At 39.7% G+C, this 17,901-nt stretch overlaps 2 protein-coding genes across 19 annotated transcripts in view; both read right to left on the minus strand.

Moving 5' to 3' along the window:
* The window catches only part of LOC115743640 (ATP-binding cassette sub-family F member 3-like), a 134,961-nt gene that overhangs the window by 101,617 nt on the left and 15,443 nt on the right, over positions 1–17,901 (minus strand). For 6 of the 18 annotated variants that reach the window (XR_007198854.1, XR_007198856.1, XR_007198855.1 and 3 more), the window contains exons 3-4: positions 4,432–4,522; positions 4,162–4,247 (exon numbers count right to left, since the gene is read on the minus strand). The exons of 1 other annotated variant lie outside the window; for it this stretch is intronic. Coding sequence is in view for 1 of the 17 variants with exons in the window: in XM_048281066.1 (XP_048137023.1) it covers positions 3,948–4,040; positions 4,162–4,247; positions 4,432–4,519; positions 4,594–4,662 (336 nt within the window). In the remaining 16 variants the exon portion in view is untranslated. Of the gene's footprint in view, positions 1–3,554; positions 3,621–3,947; positions 4,078–4,161; positions 4,248–4,431; positions 4,523–4,593; positions 5,040–6,096; positions 6,146–17,901 lie in introns of those variants that run through there. 11 more of the 18 variants (XR_004015719.2, XR_007198850.1, XR_007198849.1 and 8 more) reach the window with 8 other exon arrangements.
* Positions 6,147–9,793, minus strand: LOC125315366 (putative disease resistance protein At3g14460). The gene is given in 2 exon segments (XM_048279949.1): positions 6,147–8,522; positions 8,524–9,793. Coding segments are annotated over 2 exon segments (3,645 nt in total). The 5' UTR covers position 9,793.

Below are 17,901 nucleotides of genomic sequence, written 5' to 3' on the forward strand. Positions count from 1 at the left end.
AATATTTTTAAAATCGGTCATTTTTCACAAACAATTGGAGCCTAAATTCGCAATTGCGGTTTGGTTAATAAGTGACATGTTTAGATTAGTTGGGGATTCTCCATAGAGAACATTGCATCTTGAATATTTTTCATATAAAATAAAAAGTTTGACATTTGCATGTCTAATTGCGCTCTTGCATCTTTAAGCATATCAATAAATTTGCACATTTCGCATGTTAAATTAGTATCTCAGATTTTCTTTTCATTATGACAATTGCTACATTAGGATAATTAGGGTTCTCATGAATTAACGTTTTTGTAACACGTTGGGATATTACATTGTACATACCGTGAATTTAATTCCTAAGGTTACAATTGGGAGATTTAGATATTTTTATTCAGTACATCATTCCTTATAGCATGTCCCCGTTGCACAACCATCTAGACTTCCGGCCCATTCCCGGGCTTAGAAACAGTTCCGAAACCGGTCTCGGCAATCCTAGACGCAGACCAAACTGTTAACAAAAAATTTCAGAATTCAAATGCAAAACCAAGACGTTGCAAACTAACTAGAATCAAAACAAAATTTATTAACTAGCTATTTCTATCAAATACCCGCATCGAAACAGAGTCACAAGTAAAGTGATCAAGATCAATTTCACGAAAATAGAGACAAGTTGCGAAAACATCCAAAACAAAAATAAAAGATGATCGGATGACGAATCGCAATGACGAATCATTTGATATGTTTTATGTTTCGGGGTAAAATAGATTTACTTTTACCAATGGATAACATTTTCATGGTGAATGATGGGACTTTGGCCAAATTTTCGCATCGATATGTCCCATATTTAATCACGAAAATTAGTTGCGTCGCCTAAGAATATTGCCTATCGCCACGAAAAACTTCTTCGTGACAAAAGGTTAAATTTATTTGACATGAAAAGTTTTATTGTGGCCCCGTGTTAGGGGCGATAGGTGAGATCTTGCGTCATGAAACAACGTTTTTTTTGTGGCTAAAGGTATGATTTTTCTTAATGAAAAGTACTTCCGTGTCAATATGAAGCATTTATGGCCACAAGTCATTGGCAAATTTTCGGGGTGATTTCTTAGTACCATAATTAACAACGAAAAGATATTTGCTTGGCTGAAAATGAAACCTCTGGCCACGAAATTTGCTTTCGTGGTGATAACAAAATCGATTTCACAGCCAATTGTTCATGGCAATAGCGACAAAAGGTGGTTTGTAGCACTCGAACGTGCATTATAATTATGACATTTGTAGTGTTCTTATCTTTTAAAATTTCATTACGAGATGATTTCCCCGTTTAACAATCTAGAATGAACCCAACAACCTAAAACGCAATCTAATTCGAATTTGCAGCTTAATCAAGAGAATTCCTTCAATTAGATGAATAAAGGCTTTCATTCCTTACCGAGTGCTAATAAATGGAATTAATCGACTTTCTTTCTTTTTTTGCCTCCAGTTTTATAGCCCAACTATTACACAGTGATGGCGCACGCTTACTTTTTTTTTTTTTTTCTATCTTATCACTAACTCTCAACTGTTTGACTTTTGCTCTGCCTTTTTGCAGAACACGGAAGTCGATTGCCGCACTCATGATACTAATGTCCTTACCCCCAATCCCTTTACCAGTAAGGTCACATGTCTATTGACGTGATGCACACTTACTTCAAAGGATGGATCACGACTGATGCTAAGTCAAGAACTTCTCGGAACAAGAATATCTTATAGCAAACACAGAATCCTCAAAAGCAACATCCAGAGAGTAACCACCTCGATTGATCCACCCTCCTTGCAGCACAGGATAAATAATATGTAGGACTGCTAAAAATGTAGTCTAAGGGATGGAGTGGGTATTTGAATACAAGAAAGATCAACTCTAATTTTGACTCCTCACCAAAAAAAAAAAAATTCTAATTTTGACTGCACAATCAATTTGAATATTGACCTGAATAAGTTATAAGGATGTTATCTAACCAATTCACTTCATTATAGTATAATTTTTTGGGCTAGGCAGGGCCTACAACATAGTTACTGAAAGCAATTCTGTCCTAGAGTTGCAAATACGATTACTTTTTGTTGATCATGAAAATATTATATTAATTAATTCTCCTAAACAGTGCCAAACAACTAAAATGGGGAAAATATCTTCGCACAGCTAATCGGAGATTAGCTAGGCCACGTTTTGTATTTCGTAACGGATCTTGCAAATAAGGCGATGCAAAATCACCAGAGAAATAAACAAGAAATAATAAGGACGCCATAGATTTACGTGGTTCGATCCGAATATCGGTACTTATATCCACGGGAAGAGCCGACAAGAAACAATCCACCATAATCGGAGAATCAGTGTTACAACCACTCACACGCTCGAGTGTTTTCCACACCTAAATTACATCCAAACCCAAAATATTTACTAATAAAGCAACTCAACTGGACGTAAAACTCTCCGCACAAATCACCGTATCCAAACGCACGTCCCGTGGCCAAAAGAGAACTCCTCTGCGCCTCTTTTTATCCTTCGAGTCGCGATCTGGAGGTCTCACCTATAGACCCCCGGAGTCTCGACCTTTTTGTTGGAGTTGGCGAATACTTCGGGGACCCTTGTTTCTCACACCGGGTACGCCCACGTGAGCTTAGGGAAACTGAAGTGTTACCCAACGACATGTGACCCCTGCGCGCGGGATGCGGGGATTCGGGGGCAGCGCCCCCGACACGGGTGTCCCACCGCCCGGTTAGCGGGCGGGGGTTTGGGGGCAGCGTCTCCCGACGGGGGTTCCGCTTGCCCGCTCGCCGGTGAGCTGGCGAGGGTTCGGGGGCAGCGCCCCCGAAACCTCTACGGGTTTGGGCTTTTATTTAAGCTGGCTCGTATGGTTGGAATCAAGAGATTTTAGGTTTTTAGCCCGTTTTTTGGGGCATATATATTTTTCTCGGTTTTATCATTATGTAAGCAAGAATTGGCTGTAAACCGAAAAATATAGTAAAATCTCTTTGCAGGACGTAGCCCTAATTTTGGGGTAAACCTGGGTAATCTCGTGCGTCATTCCAATTTTTCTTGATTCTCTGTGTGATCATCTAATTCGGTTTCAATAAATCCCTTCACTTTTTACCCCTAAAAATGAACATATGCGTGACCACTTATTTTGTCTTGTAGTGCAAAACTTTCCAAGATAAAAACTTGGAGTCACATATGCAACAAAGCACTCGTGGATAATCGCGAAGAACCCCCGCCCAAGAAAAGAAACTAATTTGATTCGGGTAGATGCATACCAGATTTTGAACAAACCAAAATCTTCTAACAAATCAGATTCCATGATAAGGTTCAAACTCGAGACATTAATTCAACAGTATCTTCTCATGATCCTTGAAATTTCCATGAAAAGGCGCCATCGTACCTTGAGAAACTACCCAAAGCTCGTCCACACTTCCAGATATTAGAAGCTCATTGTGACTAACCTACAAATCAAGGTGGAAAAGACGGCTATTAGCTGTGAAGACGATCCAACAATGGTCAAATTGGAGTGTTTTGGCAAGAAAATCAATCTCACTATCAGAATTCCTCCTTGGAACAAGACCAGACCTTGGATGGACACCTCAACTGCATCCAACCTATCCTTAGACAAGAAACTAAAAATTTACAAAGATAACACTTTCAAGAAATTTCCACATTAATTATGTGCAAAGCCCAATACTCACTATACGCACTGATATCGGAACTACTTGGTAGTGTAGACCACTGTAGTCGAAAAACACTGATGAGGCTAAGATAACTACTCTATCCCAATAAACTGCAAGTTGGAACAATTACATTGGTTTCTATTTTATTCTAAGTTGGATGTATGATGACAGAGGCTCCCTGTAGCTGTGATCACTGATTGGTTCTACTGTATTTTCAATGCAAAGACCAGATTCCAATAAGTTCAATTAGTGCAAGAACTTACCAGATGATTGGAGCAAAGTCTGGTCTTTGCTTGACAAGCCATCCAATCATCAGTCATTTTTCTCCTCCCTGTAGCTATGATCACTGATTGGTTCTACAATATTTCAGGTTTGCAAAGTATGGCATATCAACTAGTGCAAAGCCCAATAAGTTCAATTAATGACTAACTGAAAAGTAATCTAAGTCATTAGGTGGAGAAAAATGAGTAAACTTACCAGATAATTGGATGGCTTATCAAGAAAAACTATGTGAGGTTTCTTGAAAGTTATCTTGGCAAATGCAACTCTGCTTTTCTGACCACCTATTTATATGGTCAAAGCACCATGTTATATGTGCAATAACATCCAAAAAGCCTTAGAGAAAGTACACAGTGAACCAAAATTCAGATTACAAATTGTCTAAACTCTAATAGAGCTTTACAGTGTCATAAGAAAATTGCTTCAACAATTACATATGCAACAATAGCATAGAGGGAGGAGATGTACCAAACAAGGTATACATTGGTTGAAGAGCAAGATTTCCAGTTAGACCAAAGGAACCCCAGTGAGCTCGAAGCTTTTGTTCAGGAACTCCCTGCGCGAAGAATGCCACATAAGAAGGTATTTTCAGATAATATTCCACTGTAGAGTAAAACTAACTACTGACACTTTAAAGAACTGAAAAGATTTGCCACAGAGGTCACTGTTGATGATGCAAACACAAGAGGCAGGTAGCATATCATTACAATCTCAACCATTGGAATAATTGTTGCAGACTCAAATGGTGGATGTGCGAGCATCAAGCATAACTATATAGGCTAAAAATTCCTAGCAAGCTGTTAGTAATAGTTCTTAACCCAGCAGAGATCACAACCCAAATGTAGGGTGATTTATGGAATATCAATGAGGTCATGAATTAGAGTTGTACTGGAAGCTTGGAGCCATGAGTTGCCCCAGAGATTTATTCCAGATCAACTGGTTAATACTATGAAGGATCATCATCAACGAAAAGAAGCTTCTCGATTCTTATAAAAACTAAAAGGGGAAAAAAAAATGCATCCCCTTTCTTCAGTCATATCACAGTTTCCACATAACTAGTCATGCTTTAGTTTTCAATAGAAGAAACTGTAGAACATATCAGTGCACCAAATAAAAATGAAACGCTTCAGAATCTCACACTGAATGATGCGGATTACTTGAAGAGAGGGAGGGATGTCATCCTCCGGCAAGTACGTCAGCTTCTGAAAAAACAAATCATGTTTTTAGGTTTTGGAAAAACATGATTTGTTTTTCCACATAACTAATCATGTTTAGGAAAACCATTAAAAAAAAAAACTGCATCCCCCTTTCTTCACAATCATATCACAGAGTCCACATAACTAATCATGTTTTTAGGTTTTGGAAAGATTATTCTTATCTAGACCATATTCAGTAGAAGGAAAATTTTGAACATGCAAGACGTATCCTTGCAAGAGATTTCGCCAATGCAGAAAACGAACCAGAGCGAATGAGGTAGGACACAAGAAAATAGAAGTCGGGAAGAGAAGACACGACAAACGCTGAAAAGGCGGAGGAATATGATTGCTGGTGTTAGTGCATGTTCATTCACAACAAAAATCAAACGCTTCTTGTATCTCTCTCTTTTTTTTTAAATTTTTTTTTATTGAATTGCAAAATATGACACGTAACATGGAGACAGAATTAGCCCTACCTCCGCAGCATTCGCAAAAGTGATCTTTCCAAGAGATTTTGCCAATACAAATGGTATCTGCAAAACAACCCCAGCAAATGAGCTAAGGGCACAAGAAAAAGATGAGGGGAAGAGAACATACAACAAAACGCTGAAAATGCGGAGGAATATGATTGCGGAACCCTATGATTCTTGGCGATTCTCATGCGAAGTACAGTGCACTTTCATTCACAATATGTTTGGGTATGAAGCAGAGTCGAAGATATATGTGATGAATAATTGAAGGTCAGTCTCCGACCTTCAGTCGGTGGTTTCTGGGAATTCTACGCAACACTCGTCCGTGGGAAAAAAAAGTAAAATAAATTCGTATTAGGCATCGAAGTGAAGAAGGAAGAGAAACGAAATTGATGCATCCAAGGAGGAAAAACGACTGTACATCGAAGAATGAAAGGCAAAAGAAGGAAAGAAGTTGGAAGCATTACCCGAGGAAGAAAACAGCAGTCCACGGAGACTAATCTTTTATCATCGATATTCATTGGATCCGATCGACATCGATGTATATCTCAGGGATGACTTGGATGAGGGGCCAATAGTGGCCAGTGAGTTTTGAGCATCCTTCTTTCAGAATCGAGCATCCATATATGCGTAATGATTGAAGGGAGGGAGGGAGGCCATCCTCTGGCAAGTACCTCAACTTAGGGCAATCGTAAATCCCTAACACTTGGAGAGAGGAGAGATGGTTGCGAAGACCGCTTGATAGTCTTTCCACCTTCCTCATATTTCTCAAGTGAAGGCTATTTAGAGAGGAAGGGAAGAGAAGGCTCCACGCATCCTCCTCCTTCGAAGAAGGAAAGCACACGTTGTCTCCCTCCCCTCCACCCATGCTCCTTCCGTCAATCCCCGGAGTCTGGAGGGAGGTGAGGAGGGGTAAGCCCCATTCTCTCACTGGCTGCTTCACATTCTCGCACCCTGAAATTTCAAGGCTCCTCAAATTGGGAGGGAAACCTCCTTTGGGGAAGCATTCGATATTTGGGCAATTGAAAATCCATAGCGTGTGGAGGGAGGTAAGATGATGCCACCGATGTGGTAGACACTTTATCTTTGGACAATTTTCAAGATAGAAAGATGAGAGGATGATGGGAAGGGGAGGGAAGTCCCCCTCTATCTCCAATGCTGGGCAATCGGATATATGCAACCAAGTGAGATTCTTACAGCTGGCAATGTTACAGCTGGCAATAGACTTTATCTTCGCACAATTCCAAAGATTAAGAGTGGAGAGGGTGAGGGGAAGGGGAGGGAAGTCCTGCTCTATCTCCAATGCTGGACATCCGAATACAAACAATTCAGTGAGATGGGAAAGCATGGGAAGGCGCTGTGGTAGGCTTCTCAGATTCTCACAGCGGAAAATACTCAAACATTCCAGTGCTCCTGCTACAACGGTGACCTCTTCCAATGACTCCACTCCCTTACACTGGAAAATACTAAATTTCTTCAAAGCAGCGAGTGTACCCTCGGCAAAGGAAAACGATGTCAGTGAATCACATCCATTTATCACAAGATATTCAAGCTGAGGCATCGGGCTATTATTGCTGGGGCCATTCGGAGGAATGGTTAGTCCCACCATTTTTGGACAATTCTGAATCCGCAAATCTCTGATTGTGTGCACCTTGCTTGGAAGCGTTTCTAAACTCGCACAATCCCTCAATTCCATCTTTTCGAGGTTGCATGGCAGCTCTATCTCTCCTTCTCCCGCCACAAATGATGTGAACCGAGGACACTTTTTTATGATAACTCTTTCAAGGCAAGTGAGATTTCGCGTTTCATTTCCATCCCGCCACAAGTATGATAGCTTGTCACACCCTCCTACATGAAGCTCCTTTAGCTTGACCAAACAGCTCACAAACCCATGATCAAAGCAAACAAGCTCAGCAAGATTTTCAATTTTGACAATGGTCAAAGAAGTCAGGTCAACCAAGCTCTTTAAGACATCCTTGTTACAATCCTCAAGGTATAACTCGCGAAGAGATGGAAGACGAACCACACTAGTCAAGTTATCCAAATGCGGGCATGAATGAATTTCAAGCTTTATGAGACAGTTAAGTTGGCAAGGCAATGTCCCAACCAATGAAGGACAGCTCCGGACAACAAGATGTTGAAGACAGGAGAATGGGACTTCTTCTTCCAGGCCCCCGACATAAGGAGACCATTCCTTCCATGCCAACATCTCTTCGAACTTCAAAGTTATTAGGGATGAGAAAGGCCTTTTACCTCCATAAAACTCGGGCCCCGTCACGCGTACTGCATGTAGACCTTCAAGAGATAATTCCTTAAGTAAAGGTAGTTGTCCAAGTGATGGTATCGATATGACATTAGGACAACCTCTCAAGCACAAAGACACTATCTTAGAATAGGACGAATCATCTAACCACGAGGGGAATCTTGCACCACCATAGTGCGAGATAGTGAGATTTTCCAAATTAGTGTGAGGTCGTAGAGAGTCGAGCACCTGTGCTTCACGCTCATGATTCCGGAGGTTTCCAAAATGTTCTTCCCATTGCAAGGATAAGTTGGTAAGACCTAGCTTTCCAAACAAACTAGCATTCACTGCATCTCTAACTTTTTCCACCATTTGCAATTCTGATATGATTATTTCTCCTTGAAGATGTGGCAAGTTCTTTAACTCCTTTAACTGCAACCCTTTCTCCGTTCCTATCACAAACTTGGATACGATAGTAAGATTCTCCAAATTGCCGATACCCAACGGCATCTCTTTTAGATTCCCCGTATCTCTAATGTCAAGAAACCGTAAGCTAACCAACTTTGTGATACCTTGAGGCAACTTTGAAAGGTTTTGACAACCTCTTAAGATCAAAGCTTGTAATTTGCACAAGCCGACAATTGACTCGGGGTAGGCTTTTGATACTAGTGTACGAGAAATTAAGATATCGAAGATGTTTTAAATCACCAACACAAGACGGTACCTCTACAATGGAGCAATGACATAATGAGAATGCCCTCAAGTACTTCAATTCTTTTAGCAAGTCATGTAGCACCTTGTTGGAAATAACGAATCGGCTCGAGCCCCCCGCTCTAGATCCACCGGGCACTAGAATTAAACTTCTTAGCACCTTCATTCCGTGATACGCCCTCAAGCATTGTGATGTAACATACCATGACGAGATGAATGATGCATAACGAGTTTTTTCGCGAGATGATGCCTCACATTCATTACCCGCTAACCGAGACTCCCCGGAGCTAAAGCAAGTCCCACCCGCAATTGACTTTGCTAGATCATTCAAAAGATCATGCATTGAAAACTTAGATGCGTAGACACTTGATTGTTGAATAAATGAACGAGATTTTAGCTCATTGAAGTAATCCCGTCCCAATCTCAAGTTATTCTCCTTTGCTTTATGTCCATCTAAAAATCCCTCCGCTATCCATAAGAGTACCAACTCATCCCTCTCAATTTCGTAATCCTTGGGAAATACCGCACAATAAGCAAAACATCTCTTCAAATAAGTAGGAAGGTGGACATAACTCAATTTCAAAACTCGAAGAACCTCATCGTTCTCTCCCGTCGGAAGATCCCACATCTTGTTACTTAAGATAGCTTCCCATTGATCGGGATTCCGTTTATCACGTAGGAGACTGCCCAACACCTTTGCAGCCAAAGGTAAACCTTTACATTTTTTAGCTATTTTCTTTCCTATTGTTTCAAGATCCGGGTGCCTCCTAAAATTTGTTACTCCAAAAGCATGAAAGGCTAGTAAGCTTGTACAATTATCAAGGGACAGCGCCTCCAAAGGATATGGCGAAGCTCCTGTTAAGGCAACTACCGAACGGTTGCGAGTTGTAAGGATGATCTTGCTTCCCTTAGCACCCACTTCAAATGGCTTTAAGAGGGCAGTCCATTCTCCATATTTCTCATTCCGGACATCATCTAAAATCACAAGAAATTTCTTCCCCGACAGACTGTCCTTCAACTTAATTTGAAGCCGGTTAAGATCTTTGTCCTGGCAAGACAACTCGGAAAACGACTGCAAAATAGTCTTTGTTATGCTGAGAACATCAAAAACATCTGAGACACAAACCCATGCTCTCCTCTCAAAGCAGCTGCTTACATTGGGATCATTATAGAGTCGCTGAGCTAAGGCTGTCTTTCCAACACCGCCCATCCCAACTATGGGGACTATGCTCAACGTGGAATCAGCATTTTCGGCTTCACCGGTCAATAGTTCAAGTATTTCTGCTTCTTCCTTCTCCCTGCCGAAAAACCGAGGCTCTGGCGGTGAACTGCTGGGGAGCCTTTTGTCGGTATTGTCAGATTTGTTCACAGCAGTCCCTGTCAAGCTTAGCTAAGCCTTCCTGGTGACGATCTCTTCCAACCTGTTATTAATCTTCTGTACCTCATTTTCAGACACGAGCGAGCGCGGGTTTGGATTCGATATGGAGGATTTATGTTGGCTAACGAAAGGGAACTTCCATTTCACCAGACCTTCGCTTGAGCTGGATTCAGCCTCTGACTTGGCTTGGGTGGCTTCAATCTCGAACTCATCCAGCAAATCTTCCATGTCGTAGGCCAAGTCCCTAACATCGTCCAGCCATAGCTTCACTAGACCTTTACCGCTCAGTTGCTTGTCCTCTGCATCATCTAGCACTGCATTGATTATAACTAGCATCTTCTTCCACTTATTGAGCAGGTCAATGCTGATTCCAGAGGAGGGAGATGCTCCTTTCCTTTGCGCATATTCCAATCCCAGAGAAGCCAACTTCTCGAACAGGACCTGAAGCAAGGCAGCCAAAAGGATCTGCCCAACGGCCATCGGTGAATCCGTAAACTGTAGAGAACAGCACGGGTTGTGCTAAAGCAAAGTGATAATGAGCCATGGAGAAAAAAAAAATGGATGAGTTAGTCACTCTAGAGAACAAGGGTTATGGCAAAGCAAAGTGATAGTGAGCTAATGGAAAGAGAATACTGAAGTCCAGGATGCACATAATTGTTAGAGAAATCAAAATAAAGTATTTTTCATATACAAGTGTTTGTCTAGTAATGTTTACATATTATCTTCGTCTGTTCAATAAGCAAAGCAAAGCACTCTACTTCTGGCTAAACAAGAAAAGGGTCAGGCACACCAACTAATCCATTATGCAAGTTGCTTTATATCACTCTGGAAATAGTGAACCTGCCAAAATCGCCAACTAACAATATATAATCTACTGAAAATTATACGTTACTCCTCGCACTGATGAACAGGAAAATCGAGAACAAAAAAACAACGATCTCCTATCAAGTGATTCCCAATCATCAACTACTACCTCTGCACCCTTCAGCAAATTATTGCTGCCCATCTTGCTGCAAATTTGCAGCACTGTAACTGCTACTTAAAGCCTACATTCATCGCATATGAAATATGCGATCAACGAGCGGAAACTTTCAGAGGGCACGTGCTCTCCATGCAGAAAAAGAGAGCAAGTAGATGGATGACTCTTACCAGTTCAAAGTAGACTTCCCGGAGCAGACCGGTGAACGGGATTAGATCAACAACAGCAATCCAACATGCAGAAGCGCTGGGTTTCGGACGAGCAAGAGGAGAACACTGTTGAGCAGGGGGACGAGAGTGGGGTTGTGGTGAAGCTAAGTAATAATGAGCTAATGGAGAGAGAGAAAACTATAAAGTCTTAGTCTAGGAAGACCAAGACTTCCACCTGCCAAAAAGATCAAACTAAGACTGTCGAGGATGCCCTTCAGTGGTCAGAGATTATCCTATCTCTCAGATATTTGTAGTTTCCACCATTATATATTTGTTCATGTATATAAGCCACAAACCCAGGAAGACCAAGACTTTTCGTTGGACAACTACAAAGTCATCAGTAACTTTGTCCGTTCAATAAGGAAAAATCTGATTTTGTCTGTTCGTCCACATTGATGGAGGAATCGGTGAACTTCCTATATTTCCATAATATAAAAAAATTGTTTCAACAAACTATTATCTTAAACATATGTGAATCTTTAGCACAATAACTGCTCAAAGTGATCATTGGATAAAAATCACCCCTTATCCTCTGTTTTGGATGGCCACAAGAAAAGGTCCTCTGTTTTAAACACAAGCCAAAAGCCTTGATCTAAAACAGAGGTCAAAAGGTGATTTTTCATCATATAACCAACTTTAGAGTGACCGCAGATTATCGTTCAAAATTTCTTACTTATGAGTGTTTTGTTAGCTTTTTTTGCATCCGTACAGACTCAGTAACCTTAGGGTTTCAATGTCTTTTTTTTAATCCATAATTGGTGAATAACTGAATATGCAATCAATGTAGGCATTTACATGGCAGTTATGTTCTGAAAATTTGCAGCAAAATGGGCAGTAATGATCTGCTGAACGGTGTTGAGGTAGTAGTGATGATCAGGAACGCTTGATAGGAGAATTGTGGTCCTTTGCACGATTTCCTGTTCATAAGGGTGATGCCTGGAATATAGGTTCCCTTATAGGTTGTTAGTTGGCCATGCCTAACCCTTTTCTTGTCGAGCGATGCATCTTTGTGCAACTTGCACAGACTTAAATAAATGTTTTGAAACCTTGAGGATGTGCTCAACAATGGCATCTTACTTCCTGTCATACATCTACAAGTCATCAAAGACAGCTAACTTTGTTTATTTGATAAAGGAAACAGATACATGTTATTTGAGCTAAACAAGAAAAAGAGTCTCGCACACGAACTAATCCGTCAACCAGGTTGCTTAATTTTACTCTGAAAATAGTAAATGAGTCACAAATCACCAACTAATCCATTAAGCAAGTTGGTTTGGGCTAACTTAGTGCGTTCAAAGGACGGTCCTTTCAAGCGATTCGCGATCTTCAACAACTACTTTAACAGTTTAACACCCTTCAGCAGATCATTGCCACACAGCTTGCTGCAAAGTTTTGGCAGTACATCTGCCATGTAAAAAGCCTATAACTAAAACAAAATAAAAAGGTAACCAAACACTCGTAAGTTATAAATTTTTGACAAAGATATGCATGCCCTCTAAGTTGGTCCTGTGAAGAAATATCAGCTCTGATCCTTTGTTTTGGATGGCCCCAAGAAAAAGGTCCTCTCTTTCAAACGACAGCCAAAAGTCTTGATCCGGAGAAAAAAGAGAACAGTTGATTTATCTAACTCAAGGACACGATGTGCATGAAAATACAGGCTTTTCGGTCTAACTCAAATTGCTTGTCGTGATCATCAGGGAGACCAAGACTTTCCAGGACGCAAATTGGCTTCATTGCTTCACTTTTCACGTCCCTCCTCTTCCATCCCTATGTGAATGCTTCTTTTTCCATTACTTGTAGATATTCCAGGCGTTGAATGTCTTGCTTAAGATTGACAAATTAGCATAAGAAGGAACCTAACAAGAAACCCAAAAAAAAAACCTCTCAATGGCCATGAGTGAATCAGTCACTGTAGAGAACAACCAAGGGTAATGGTGGAGCAAAGTGATAATGAGCTAACGGAGAGAGAAAACCATAAAAGTCTAGGAATACCAAGACTTTCACTTACCAAAAAACATTAAAGGCTGACCAAGACCTTTCGAGGATGCACATCAGCGGTTAGAGAAGTCAAAATGAAATACTTTTCGTCCACAAGTCCTTGTCTCGTAATGTTTAGAGATCATCCTAAAGACATTTGTAGTTTTCGCAATCGTATAGTTGTTCATGGATATAAACCACAAACTCGGGAAGACCAAGACATTTTTGTTACACATCTTCAAGCCATCAAAGACTCGTAGTCATGGCTTCCTAATTTCTGTTGAACATCTACAATCATATGTTTGTTTGTGTAATTACCCACTAATGAAATTCGTCTTTAAGTCATGCTCATGGGCTTAATTTAGGCCTTGTTAATAATGGGCTGAATTAACTATAGGCTATTCTGTAATTAGATCCTACTGGGCTGAATTAAGGCTCAATATTACCCCCTCCCACTAATAAATTTCGGCCACACCATTCCCCGCATGGACTTGGCCATCTTATAGTCTTAGTCCAATTAGTAAAATTAAGCTCAAAACTATCCCCCGTCGGTCCAAATTTAAATGTAAATTTATGATGAATGCTCCTGCAAACTATATGCAAATTAATTATTATTTTCTAGAGGCAGGGGTCAGTCACTAATTTTCTGTGTAATAAATGTCTAAATGGGACGCCAAAATTTAAGTGTCAACATTCTCTTAACGGCTTCATTGTTTCACTCACAAATGCACGATAAACCGGCTTGGAGGCAACTTAATTTTAGTATTTGGACCCGCCTTGAAGCTTCCAAACCAAACCATGTTTGTTGTGTTGCTCAGACTCGCTCGCAGCTTAAAATATATTTTCAAATGCTCGGGGCCGAACCAAGCCAGGCCAAACCAGTGGCCAGGCTTAATGTATTGCCATAACTCATGCAGAGCTTAGAAGGATACATTTAAACGTATGGATTGAGCTCGGCCTGAGCCAAAGTTGAGTAAAGCGAAGATGTCATCCAAACCAGCCATTTCCACTCATTTGCTAATGAGGTCTTTATATGCGTTATTTGAATTTCTCTAGTCCTCTCTACATCAATCATATACTTGTGTGTCTTTCCTGTGCAATGTGTGCAATGTATTCTGGACTCAACAATCCATAAAGCGAACTCCAATAAAATCGAATAAAGAAAGCCAGACTGGCTTTCACAGGGACGACTCGAGTTCGGTGAACGACTTTTAACCATCTTCGCAGCTTCACACAGACCCCATCAGGGGCGCTCTCTCTATCAAACATTAGAACAAACACTTGGTGCGCAAAGCTTAGAGAGCCGATGTATGCTCAAGAAGAGCTCGAAATATCGCTCGATCGCTGTCACAAACACCGAATCACGCTAACCAGGCGCAAGAAAAGCACGCCACTAGAGAAGCACGGATAAATTATCATCCGTCTGGTACATGCAAATATCGAGCTGTCGACTAGAGAGTCGAAACGAAACCCGGACCATTGGTAAACAAAAGCCTATGACTAGACAGGACACGAGCGAAGGCACGAAAAGGAAGAATCTGGGACGCCCTTTTAACAGTCCGAGCTCAGTGGAGGACGAAGCGAAAGCGTCTCGCGAGCAGGACCTTCACAGAGAGAAGGAAACGGACCCGCCTTCTTCTTCTATTTCGAGCGTGCTCGAGCTGGGTCTGAAACTATTTTGTTAACCTGGTTCTTCTCAAGTGGGTCTATATTGGGTCTTGTGAAAACCTATTAAAAACCAAATCTCATTGAGCTATAGTATCTTCCTACCAACTTTCGCTCGGTCATTTAATAATTCGCTAGTTTCGCAAAAAAAAATTAATACTTTAAAATATATTTTCTTAAAAATGATCGATGTATCGCCTAAAAAATGAAAGAATGGAAATCACTTTTATCATCCATGAAAAAATTTGAAAATAAATTATTATTGATAACGAAAACTTTTTTGCATTGACTAATTTTCGAGCAATACCAGCAATCATTTTTGGAAGAAAAAATTCGTGAAACAAACGAAACCTAAATGTTAAATAACACATACATAATTCCGTCTTAAAAATGTGAGGTAAAATTTGGGCCCATAACTCATTTTGAAGCCTTTAAATAGGCCTTACAGCTTTTGCGATTGTTCATGACAAAGGTATGGAGTGATTCCTTTTACCGTGTTAGAAAACTTTTGGAATGAAAAGAAATGGCATCGAAATGTTTGAAATTGTTGGTGTTTGTTTGTAAAACAAACAAATAAGGTATTTTCCTTATTCCATGTAGGAGGGATGAAAGAGTGCAAGACACTTTAAATATGAGAAGGCTATTATAGTATTTCAAATGAAGAAATGGGTGGGTGGGCTAGACCTTGTCACGACCTAAAAATTGATTTTTTCAGGTTAACGGATTATTAGGTTAATTAGATTAACTAACCTAATTCAGACTCTCCCAAGTCCTACCGAATCGCAACTTAGGTTCAATTACATGCCAAGATTTTAAATTGGAGCCGCTACTAATCTTTTATGGTAGGTAGATTAGAAACCTAAATAAAGTATTAGGGAGAAAATACTTTATTTCATACGAACCAGAGATTAAATGGATTCGGGGACTTGGTTACATTAACTTTTCAATTAATGCCCTTTCGGTACCCGATTTTCATGAAAAATCCTTAGTTTGATGATTTGAATTAATTTTTTTTTTGGGTTTTCTTTTATTAAATGCAATGCTAATGCAACCTACCTATATGACATGTGAGATGTAATGACATGGTAAAAATACGTGACATGGCATAATGACGTGGCAAATATGCATGACAAGGAAAATATAACAATGCAAACTAAACTATAATGCTATGCAACGTGGATGGTATTTTTTTGGTATTTTTTTGTGTATTTTCGGATTCATGAAAAAATAAAGGTAAAAACTACTCTAATGTGAAGTAACATCTAATTTAACTTAAGAAATTGATTTCTCTAAGCCCTAATTTTATTAGACATTATTTTCATGCAAAAAGTGAAGAGAAATGTGATTTAGCTTAAGAAAACGTGACATCTTTTTTTGGGATTTTTTAGGAATTTATTTAAACCATGAAAACAATGAAATTTGAACAAAAATAAACAATGTTGCCCATAAAACACCTTTAAATCCGAAATTCCGATTTTTATTCACAACATCCCCCGAGATTAGGGTTAGCAAGTGAATATATTATAGAATTACCGTCGTCCCTATATACATAGGGCAAACCTTGAAATTCTATTTAGGAATTAGCGATCCGCTCCTCGAGATCGAGGATTTGATATCTAATTCACACGTACGGGCACGATCGTACTTCGAGATCGAAGTCATATGTTGCCTTTAATGTACGTTTTCTGAGGGACAAGGCACAATTGGAGAGCATGCGTTATGGGCAGTTTTGTTTAAAGATGTGCAAATATTTATTGAATTTTTAAAATCCTTAAGGGATTCTGAAATTTTCAAGAAGATAAGCTCCTATCCAAAAAGGATCGACATCTTTTAAAAATTAGAAAGATTATCTTCTGAAATTTTTCAAAGTATATCAGATAATTTCCCGAATTTTAAAGATGCGTTCAATATTTAAAAAAAAAAAATCAGATTGAATCTTGAGTTATTTGAATATTCCGAAAATATATCAATATTCTACAAGATATGATTGCCTCAAAATCCAGTGTGTTCTTATCCCTAAATGCTCTAATTTTCGAATTTTCCAAGGATCATCGGATTATACGGAAATACTCAAGATAAAGATTGTGGTTCAGATCCTTCGAAATCTGAACCGCAAGATAATTAAAATCCAGAAATATATATCGACCGAAGATAACATGCTCAATATATTCTCAATTTCGAAAAAAAGTTAAGTGATCAGATTCACCAAATAAACAAATCAAACAAGCAATCTTCAGCATATCGACGGATCAAGCAAAAGGTCGCATATGATCAGAAAATCAAGTGCCAAAAAAATGATCATTAGCAAACAAACGACACGAGGGACGGCCAAATCGAACGCTAAACGGCAGCGAACCTCAACCCTAAACAGCGGCTGATTTTAACCATGAATAGCATCAAGTTTTTACATTTAACAGTTGTAGCTTCCGTCATTAAACTGCAGCAAGTTCCAGTACTTAACAGCATGCAAAAACATCCTAAACAGCAGGAATTCCTCCCTAAAACAGTAGCCAAAAAAGTGCTAAAACAACGGTGATTTCAACGTGAAAACAACAATGATTTCAGCAAGAAAATTGCAGCGAAACAGCATGCGAATAAAGCGAACAACAACATTGAACAGAGGCAAAAACAGCAGCAATTTTGTATCGTTAATGGCAGTAAAAATCAAACATCAAACCATGGCGAATTTAGCATTAAACAGCATGAAACAATGATGGTTTTTAGTGTGAAACAGCAGCAAAAACAAGAAAAAAAACATGCTTGAATCAAGGCTGAAAGTATACGAAGATTACCTTAGTTCGCGAGACAAAACTCGGACCAATTCGATGCAAAAACGCCTATGGACAGCAGCTTCGATCGCACCTCGTTCTCCTCTTCTTGCGCTTGCCTTTTCTCAGCCGTGTGTGCCTTTTCCTTGGTCTCCCTCAATTTCACATGAATCTCAATTTTCTGAATCCAAAAATCCCCCTTTAACCCTAGGCATAAAGATGTATTTATAGAGAAAACTAGGGCTTTGAGTTGTAGGGTTTAAACCGTTAGATCAAAAGCTCCAATTAGATATCGATCGTTAGATCGAAAATTCTGATCTTGAAGAGTCCTATTGGACTTAGA

Source organism: Rhodamnia argentea, chromosome 6, assembly GCF_020921035.1.
Source record: "Rhodamnia argentea isolate NSW1041297 chromosome 6, ASM2092103v1, whole genome shotgun sequence".
NCBI classification, from domain to species: Eukaryota; Viridiplantae; Streptophyta; class Magnoliopsida; order Myrtales; family Myrtaceae; genus Rhodamnia; species Rhodamnia argentea.